This window comes from Onychomys torridus, chromosome 1 (genome assembly GCF_903995425.1).
Source record: "Onychomys torridus chromosome 1, mOncTor1.1, whole genome shotgun sequence".
In the NCBI taxonomy this organism is placed as follows: domain Eukaryota; kingdom Metazoa; phylum Chordata; class Mammalia; order Rodentia; family Cricetidae; genus Onychomys; species Onychomys torridus.
Genome location: NC_050443.1, coordinates 78,740,636 through 78,750,191, shown reverse-complemented (window position 1 = coordinate 78,750,191; position 9,556 = coordinate 78,740,636). Strand labels below are relative to the sequence as shown.

At 52.2% G+C, this 9,556-nt stretch overlaps 1 protein-coding gene across 6 annotated transcripts in view; it reads right to left on the bottom strand.

The window, feature by feature from the left end:
• Positions 1-4,361: 4,361 nt before the first annotated feature.
• The window catches only part of Arrb1 (arrestin beta 1), a 65,516-nt gene continuing 60,321 nt past the window's right edge, over positions 4,362-9,556 (bottom strand). For 3 of the 6 annotated variants that reach the window (XM_036186935.1, XM_036186907.1, XM_036186927.1), the window contains exons 13-16: positions 8,906-8,929; positions 7,275-7,345; positions 6,191-6,242; positions 4,362-4,964 (exon numbers count right to left, since the gene is read on the bottom strand). In XM_036186935.1, the coding sequence (XP_036042828.1) occupies positions 4,853-4,964; positions 6,191-6,242; positions 7,275-7,345; positions 8,906-8,929 (259 nt within the window). In that variant the 3' untranslated portion in view covers positions 4,362-4,852. Of the gene's footprint in view, positions 4,965-5,965; positions 6,035-6,190; positions 6,243-7,274; positions 7,346-8,905; positions 8,930-9,556 lie in introns of all 6 variants that reach the window. The other 3 variants (XM_036186918.1, XM_036186943.1, XM_036186953.1) reach the window with 2 other exon arrangements.

Sequence of the window (9,556 nt, the reverse complement as noted above, 5' to 3'; positions counted from 1 at the left end):
TCCTTGGCTGTGTATAAAGAAGCCAGCCCTAGTTTCTCCACCCATTACCCCATCTTTCTGTCGAGCCATGGGCCTTGCCTGAGAATGAGTCCTGAGTGGAGACTGGGCCTGGCTCCTCGCTCCATGGTCCCATGCAGCCCACGCCAAGCCCTACTACCTTCACTGAGCATCAGGCCCGGCCCACATCAAACTCGTTCCCACGCTTCAGGGTAGGTCAACTAGAAAACAAGCGTCTGTGTGTTCAAATGCTTGGGCCTGGTGCTGTTCCAGCACGAAGTGTCTTCGTGTTGGGGTGCAGGAGTCACCCCAACACACGAAAGCAAGAGGAAAGCCTGTGCTTGCTGGTCTAAGATCAAACCTCAAAATGGTGGTTTGAAGATTTTTCTTCAGAGCAGTGTTTAAAAGTGAAACCTCAGGAGATAAGAGAGCTGAAAGCAGAGTTATTCTGGAGGAAGTGGAAATGAGGGGAAGGCCGGAAACTCAGCCTGTCCCCCCTTCCCCAACTTCTCCCGGCAGCAACCCCGGGCTATGTGGAACATGGAGAGGTCCACAGTACCTGGGGCAGACAGTGGGTCCTAGGGACCTGTGCTTTGACTGTGACCTCCCTTTGGGGGGGGGGGGTGACACAGTTGGTAATGTTGAGGGAGGGGGCATTTCCCCTTCCACAGGCCTCCCTGTGAAGCCAGTGTGCGTGGGGGGTGGCAGAGGTGTGGGTCTGCCCCCACCAGTAGGCTGCCTCAGGCCAGCAAGGAGGGCAGAAGTTATAGAGCTGCCTGGACCAGACCCAAGACAGGCTGTGTGGATAAAAATCAGAGAAGTCTCATTTGGTCCTTAAGTTTAAAAAGAGTAAGTGTCAGAACAGGCACCCGCCTGTGTCCTGGGAGTTCAAGGTTGGAGCCCAGCCCCTCTCCGGTGGATGGGAGCCACACATCCAGGCTTTAGCCATTGGTGAGAAAGAGCTGCCTCTGGGATGCAGAAGCTACTGTGAGTGGATGAGCTGGGCCTCCCCTCTCAGAGCAAGAGGACTAGACATCTCCAAAGGTCTCCAGGGAGCTGTGATGGTTCTGTTGATCCCGGATGGGACCTTCTACTTCTAAGAGACAACATCTATTTCCTCCGATGCTTGGATTTCTTGGGGGGCATGATGGTAGGTTTCTTGACTTCTGTGGGCTCTAGGAGGTAAGTGAGTTCAGGCCCAGGAAAGTCTAAGATGTTCCTGCCTGTCCCCCAATCACTGACAACATCCATGTCTTCTGTGTCCTGGTCCTGGGACCCATCCTTGGATAATTGCACCTACACATCTCCCCCAGTGTGGTCACCAAGGCCACAACAGCTGATTGTCATTGTGGCTGATATCTAACCCGGAAAATCCAGACAAAAGACTGGCAAACAGAAGGCTCATTCCACAGCAAGCTTCCTGGGTGACCTCGGGCCTCACCCCTGCAGTGACAGGACCACTTCTGTGTAGCAGATGGCAGCCTACAGAGTACTGGCTCCTGGCTCTCCTCTCAGCCTCATAGCAATCCCACAAATAAAGCAAACAAAGGCTATTGTTCCAGTGAGTAGGGACTGAGAGGTGACCTTGGGGACTTTTAGGACATGGTCCTTTTCACTGCACCAGGTGAGAATCAGGTTGTCAGCCACCCTCCAGCGGGAGTCATCTGGGCTTTAAAGCTGAAATGGCCATGGGGTCCAGCCAAGCAACTCAGTCCTTATCTTTCTGGGAACTGAATTCTTCTCTTGGCTGGGGTACTGGGCAAGTCTAGTTGCCCTCTATTGATGAGCTTTTACCAAAGCATGCTCTTCCTGCCCAGATTGGCATCAACATGTGCCCCTTGATCTACTGGAAAGTCCCAGTGTGGGCTGTTTGGTGGCACAAATCCCAGTCCCTCAGCACAGGAAAAGCCAATACCACTGGGTAGTGCCTGGAACCTCAGGAGGCTCCTTTGCCTCCAGGTTCATGCCAAGTACTTCCTGGCCAGGAACAAACACTCCAGGACAGAGAAGGGCCCTACAGAGAAACACTGGGTCACATCATGAGATGGGGGTTGGGCACGGTGTCTGGAACAGACCAGAGGTCTAGACAAGGGATCTAAGCCCCCTACTGAAGAAGAGGCCAAAGAAACAATTTAGCCTGTGCATCTCACCCAGAATGGCAGCACACTCCTGCGGAGCAGAGACAAGTGACACCCAATCCCAGCCTCGAAGAGTGTAATTACCAGTGTGTGTTTGAATCCACCTGGAAGGGGCACTGTGTCCAAACTCACATCAAGGCACTATGTGGACTTGTAGCCAGAGCTGTCAGTACTTTCTCTAACTTTCCCCTGACCAGGAGTTTTCTATAGACAGGGATCGAGGGAAAGATCCACCTCAGTGTCTATAGTACCCAGTGTTAAAGAACAAAGCTGTCAGCAAAGGATGGTTTAGCTGGAATCCAACTTGACCATTGCCCTTAGGCAGGCCCAGCTCAAAACACAGAGAACTCTGATCTTCCCAGCAGCTGGAGAAATTTCAGTTGATTTGTGGGATAAACCCAGAGGATGAGTGGGAATGCCAAAGTACAGGGAGTTCAAGAAACCGACTGAAAGACTTTGCTTGTATAAGTTAAGGATGAGAGGGAGGTTTGCCAGGGAGGGGTTAGCCCAAATGCTAAAGGGCCTTGTATCAGCTCCAAAGGTTCTAGTGGAAGCCAGTGGAGGGCACATGCTGGCCTTACACTGTTCAAGATTTTCATCAATTCTGTAGGTACAAAAGTGCCCAGCTAGCTCTGGCAGGGGAGGGAAACCAGGGGAGCCAGCAATTATGATCCCAGGGCTGGCCAGGGCACATGACTGTCTCAAACTGGCCATTCTAATCTGGAAAGAGGTGCCTTAGGTTAACTGCTTGAGATTTAGAAGGTGCAGGGCCAATGGGCCTGGACCATTTCACCATGAGAAATTACTGCAATCACTGGGCACAATGGACTAAAAATGGATGGGATCCAACCTGTAAAATAAAGTATGAAGCCAGCAATAGTGGAACATGTCTGTAATCCTAGCATCTGAGACAAGAGGATCAAGAATTCAAGGCCATTCTCAGTTACAGAGTGGGTTCATGGCTAGCCTGGGCTACATAATATTCTGTCTCACAAACAAACCAAAGCTGTGGTCTCCCTTCTCAGGCAAGTATGGAACTGGGAAAAAGAGAACAGAAATTGAGATGAGATCCTCTTGCCCTGCTAATCAATATATTTGATAAACCCAAGGTGTGCACACACTTCTCATGCAAGCCTCAGCAAACACAAGCTCTGGGACAGGGAAATTCATCAAGGCTGTGACCACAACTTGACATCAGACAAGCCGACTAGGGTCCAAGGTCAGCCCTTCCTAGGCAGGAAGCGGCACTCGGTACTCTGCCCAGCCCTGAGTCCTCAGGTCTGTGAACCTTCTCTGGAGGGGGCAGTTGACAGCCTCAGATCCATCTGGTAGACCAGAACTCAGAGAGCCACATATTTATAGAAACAAGAACTGGAAACTCTTGGGGTCATCTGGTCTACCTTCTGGCTTTCCAACAAGAAACTGAGGCCTGAAGAGGTGGAGGGAACTGGCCCAAGGTCACACAACAAGTTAGCATCAAAGACCAAACAAGGCTATCTCTGAGCACTGTTTGCCACCTGTCTGCCCTGTTACCCTGGGAGACACCCCAATCAAGTCACACTAACACCAGCTGATAGATACTGGGTACCCATGACCCTGATACTAATGGGATCAACTCCTCCAAGAGAGGAGGCACTTTCCTACAGATGAGTGCCATCTCTATGGGTGCCACCTTCTGGGATGGGCTCCCTTAACAGTGGAAATTGTTGCCTCAGGGACCTCTCTCTCTCTCTCTCTCTCCCTCCTCTCCCTCTCCCTCCCCCACTCCTAGCTGATGGGGCCAACTAACTGGAAAACTACTAGAGGAAGCTGGAAGATACAAGAGGCTTCAGCTGCCCATGACCCTCCATCCTTGCTTCCTGAAGGACCATCCACGAAGGGAAAGGAGGAGGATGGATGCTCATCCCCTACCCTGCCCTGTCTCTTAAAGCCCCCTCAGAAAACCTCCTCAGTAGCTTTGGCTCCCCGCTAGGGGCTGGCATTTGTTAAAGACCTGCTTCCCCTCTCTGTGCCCCCATACAAAATGCAACAAAGCTAAGATGACTCATCCTATTAGCACTGACAGACGTGTGGGTGGATCTGCAGCCTGCCTCGATCCAGGTGTCTGCTGGTTAGAAAGTCAGTCCATTGCTCTTCACTCCTGGGGTCTATGTGCCTCCCCCATGAAACACAGGGTCAAGGATGAGGGTGGAGGGAAGGAGTCTCTGGTGGGCCTAGACCACAAGAAACGCATCGAGAATCTATTCAGAGTCTTGCCCTCTCCAACCTTCAATACAGTCATCTTTTAGCTGCCCAAACTGTGTCGCCTCCTGGGACGGCAGACATCTTTTTGTGTGTCTTGAACCACCTTGCCCAGCCTCTCCACATCTTCATACCCACCATCACTTTGGCCTTCTGGCCCCACCCTCCCCTTTCTGCTCCCCAACTCAAGCCAAATCCCCAGGCCAGGTAGTGTGGCCTTCCTAGGAATGAGCGTGAAAAGGGAGTGGGCAGGTGGTCGCAGAGAGATGGCTGAGGAGGATGTGTGCTGTGGTCCTGCTGGCATGGTGATGTGAGGCCAGTTCTGAGGCTCATCACCGAGACTTGGAAGACCACTAGGGCCCCTTGGTAGAAACTGGAAGAACAAAAGGGAGGGGGAACCGGAATGGGAAGGAGACGAGAAAGCATCCGAGTGCAGAAGTGAACCTGGAGCTGCCAGGGCGAGGGCCGGCCCCAGTCTATCTGTTGTTGAGGTGTGGTGAGCCGGTGCCATCCTCCTCTTCATCCTTGTCGTCCTTCATGCCTTTCAGCCTCTGGCGGGCAAAGTCCTCAAAGACAATGTCGTCATCACTAGTGGAAGAGACAAGGAAAACGCCATGTGTTCGCAGGGGCAGACAACAGGCAGATCCAGAGGCCTGGTCAGATGTGGGAAGAGGGGCTCAAGAGAGACCCACACCCGCCAGGGTCTCTGGGATGACCTCAGATGGAAAGGCATGCTGGGCTGACCCATTTACAAACCCACTGGTAGCTGTGCGGATTGTCACATATAAATTCCAAGAACCTTCCCTCTCAATGTATAGGGGCTAGGAAAGTGGCCCACTTCCTGAGGGGGTGGAGAAGATAAGTAGGGGTAGCAATGTGCCTCTGCATTGGAATCCCCAAAGAACAGGCCCAAGGAACCCCACTTTACCTCCTCAAAATCAAACCAGCAAGGCTGCTTAAGGGACCAGGAAGTTGATTCTGGGCTCCAAGGAAGAGAAAGCCTTTACAGGCCCTTCCGACTAGAAACACTAATTCACATGCTACCCCCAAGGACCCTAAGTAGGCTAGGGACTTTTGAGCAGGGAACAGAGGAAGGGGGAAAGATGCCTCATTAGGGTTGCAGGACTAAGGACTGTTTCTTTCCATCATGTCACTTAGGCCCAGACAGAGACACATGAAGGCTCTTGCCCTATGGAGTTCAGCCAGCTGCATGGGCTTCCTCATAGGGCAACTTGAAACCCCCATTTTCCAGATCTCTCCAAAAAGTCGAGGAAAGGAGGTTTAGGGAGCTGGAGGGAAAAAGCAAGCCTGGCCCCAGAGGTGATTCAAGCCACTGAACCAGGTCCTCTTCCTCTGGCCATTGTCTGGTGCCTTCCACCGCAGGGGAATGCGAATCAGTTGGTTCTCAGGCGGCAGAAGTGACCAGAAACCTTCTCCACCCTACAGGCAGCCTCCAGCTGGCATGGGTCAGGTGAGAGAGGGGAGCCCAGGGTCTGAACCAGACCCGTGCCAGCCAGCTGAGTGAGCGCTGTGGATGGACGGACTGACTGGCGAGGAGGAGCGTGCAAGGACGAGAGAGGAAGACAGACCCCACCACTGCGGGAGGAAGAGGAACAGGCACGAAGGGTCCTTCAAGTCACATGCAGGCAAGCAGGTTGCTGAAGAGGTGATCAGAGGTGGCTCTCAGCAGACAGGTTAGACCAGCTGCTCCTCAGAGGTTAACAGGCATTTATGCAAATGACCCCTCCACCTCTCCCATCCCATCTCAAGCCCCTCCCACAGACATCACCCACCGACAGGGAGGTTTGGCTTACTTGGTGTCAAGCTCTATGAGATTGGTGTCTACTGGAGTCTCGCTCTCTGGAACTGAACATACACAAGGCATGTGAGGCGCCCAGGAGTTAGTAGGGGAACGGGATGAGAGATGAGGAATGGGACAAAGACTCCCCGCCACCCCCCTATCCTCTCGCGCCCCCCACCCACCCACCCATCCTGGGACTCCCTAGCTAAGATGGTGAAGTAAAGAAGGAAGGAGAGCAGGAAGCGTCCCAGGCCTCTGAATGACTCAAGTCTTCTCAAAAGCAGCAGAGGCAGGGAGGGAGGCATCCGTGCCCACCAAAGCCTCTGCAGGAGTCTCCAACATGAGACATATTCATTTCTTGCTTACCTGAGTTCCATTTACTCTAAAAAGACCATTTCTGTAGCCCTGGCTGGCCTCAAACTTGGGATCCTCCTGCCTCACACACCTCTCTCTGCTGGGATTGTGGGCATGTGCTGTCATGCCTGGCTATTTTTTCACATTGTAACCTCTCTGAATTCAGAGTGCCATCTGGGGCACTTCACCGTCTGTTTGTAGACACTGACTTCATTTACGTCATGGACTTTAACATCCCTTTCGATGTACTGTGGCCAATCTGTTACCAGTTTAAAAACCCAACCAATATAGGGACTGAGAAATGGCTCAGAGCACTGGGTCTCCTGGCTGCGTGTTCAATTCCCAACACCCACAGGGTGTCTGCCAACCATCTGTAACTCCAACCCCAGGGACTCTGACACCCTCTTCTGGCCTCTGAGGGCACTGTATACATGTAGTGTACAGACAGACATGCAGGCAAAATACCCATACACATAAAATTAAAAAAAAATTTTAATGGAAAAAAATAAAATAAAAATCCACCAGTAAGGCCTATCCTCCACTCCTGGCCTCCCTCTCCCATGGAGAACAGGAGTCAGGGCTCTCAGTCTCCTAGCTGGGTCAAAATCAAATGTGCTGTGGGCCCTGCAAAAGACTGGGGGCTCGGGAAAGGGTGATACTGGGCTAACCCAGAAAAAAGTGGGGTGGTGGGATAATGAGGAAGCTGGTAAGCCCCAACCCAGTGACCAATGGGTACCACTCACCTTCCCGATGTGGGGGCTCCTCTTTAGGCTTGGGGTGCATTAAGGTAAAAGGCAGCTCCACAGCCACGTCGCTGAAACACATACCCAACTCAGTGAGCTCGGAGGGAGCCTCAGGCTTTGAGACCCACTGCCCTGTCAGTCTGAGGCCTGGGAAGGTTCTTGGGAAAGCAACCATACTCCAGTTCTGCTACCCTGACCATCACCTTTTCTCATATCTTCACGAAGAGCTAGAAAAGGAACAGAAATTTCCCTTTTCTCCTAAGGATTGCCTGATTACCATGGCTGGGAAGCATGCCACTCACACCATGGTCAGTGGGTAACCCGAGTGGCCTGGGGTCCTGACCACCTCAAATCACCATGGCTTCCTGACATCACCCTTCTCAATTTTCCCCCAATCCTACCCACCCCATCTCCCAATATTCCCGTAAAGGGGTTCAGGTGACCCCAGGACCCTACCACCTACAAGCTTCAGGGACTGGGGCTCAGAGCTGTTGTACTGTGTGCAAGTTCTGACCCCTCATGCATGTGCATGTGACAGAGATTGCGGCCACCACTCACTGTTGATGACCAGGCCTTCCCTGATGTGTCCCTGAAGGACAGGCTGAGCACAAGAGCAGGCACTTGCATGGTACAAGCTGTATCTAGGACTGTTCCAAGACTCTCCTTGGAGTCCAACTCCTGTACTCCTCACAAGACCCCATTATTACCATAGGCGGCAAGGACCAGGAAGCTAGGGTACATGTAGAGTAAGTCTTGCCTCAGGCTGCACAGCTACTCAGTGGTAAGTAAAAAAAGATTCTGGCTCCATTGTTCACCCCCTTAACCACTGGATTGGGAGACTGATAAATAAAAAATTAAAAATTTAAAAATTTAAAAAAAAAAAAAGCCCCAGAGGTTCCTCTCTGCTAATGGTGGCATCATTGCAGGAGAGCCTCCCCTTACATTGTGAAGGTCTGCAGAAGAGACAATCACATCTTACTGAGAGGGGAAGGGACTGGGTGTGGTAACGGGGACTGGTAAAAGCCAGATCCAATCAACCTTCAGTGAAGCCATACGGGTCGTGGCTGGAATGACCTGGGCACCGGCTTTGCCAGGCTGTGAGTGGTAAGGGCACCAATGGTTCCCTTCTGAGATCCCAGCACTCTGCACAGGCCTGGCCCCAAGTCTGGACTCGGAAACTCTTTGCTGGATGACACTGAGCAAGATAGAATTGTCTCGTGAATCACTTGGATAGCATAGGATGGGCACACACACACACACACACACACACACACACACACACACACACACACTTCTCAGTGGAGCAGAAGTGAAAGCCACTAAGACTGCATATCTCTGAAGCATTCTGAATTCAGGTCAGTTACTTCAGTTGGCCCTCCTAGGGGCCACTGCCTGGGCCACTGTTGTCTACAAAGGTCCTGCCACTTGAGCGGGAAGGAAAACCAGTTGAGGTGTTCTGGGGGAACCACATCTCCCCACTGTCCCAATACACTTCCAGTTGCCACACCTCCTGCACCTGCAGTCTGAGATAACCCCCAGATTCCTCCCTCCCAGCCCCCGGTGGTTCTGATCAGCTGTGACCCCGGGACCTGTAGGAAGGTGGGCAAAGCAGGACACAGGGGGGACTTTACCTGGATGCAAGATCTCCCAACAGGCTGAGTGGGCCAGAGGAGGCAGAGGAAGCAGTCGGAAGCGAGTGCAAGGGGAAGAAAAGAAAAAGGACATTCGCTCACTCCTCTGCCACCCTGCCCCAGAAGACCCAAAGGACACACTCACCACCCTGTGCAGCTAACAGATCATAGAGGGCACTGAGGGGCGGGCTGGCTTGCAGAGCCCCTGAACCCCAGAATATCTGTAAGAACTAATCCCCCACTTCCAGGCTACCTAATGGCAGAGGAAGACTTTGGGGTCACTAGGATGTGGGGAGACTGTGGGTCCTGCAAGGTCACAGAACACAGGAGTGGCCACTGGGTTCAGAAATGGTCTGTAACAGGCAGTCAGTGTTAACACTGTCAGCCACAGAGACGATATTCTTTATTCTGTTGAGACAGGGTGTGTGTGATATAGTCCAAGCTGACCTCAAACTCGATATGCCACCAAGAATGGCCTCGAACTCCTGAACTCTTGCTTCTCCTTCCCAAGTGCTATGACTACATGGGTTCCATCATCCTTGAGTCAGAGGCAATACCCTAATAAATGCTACTTAGTTCTTTGGGAGAACTATTTAGGCCTCATTTCCTCCATCTGCAAAATGGGAAAGTCAGCCATGTTAGCAACCCCGC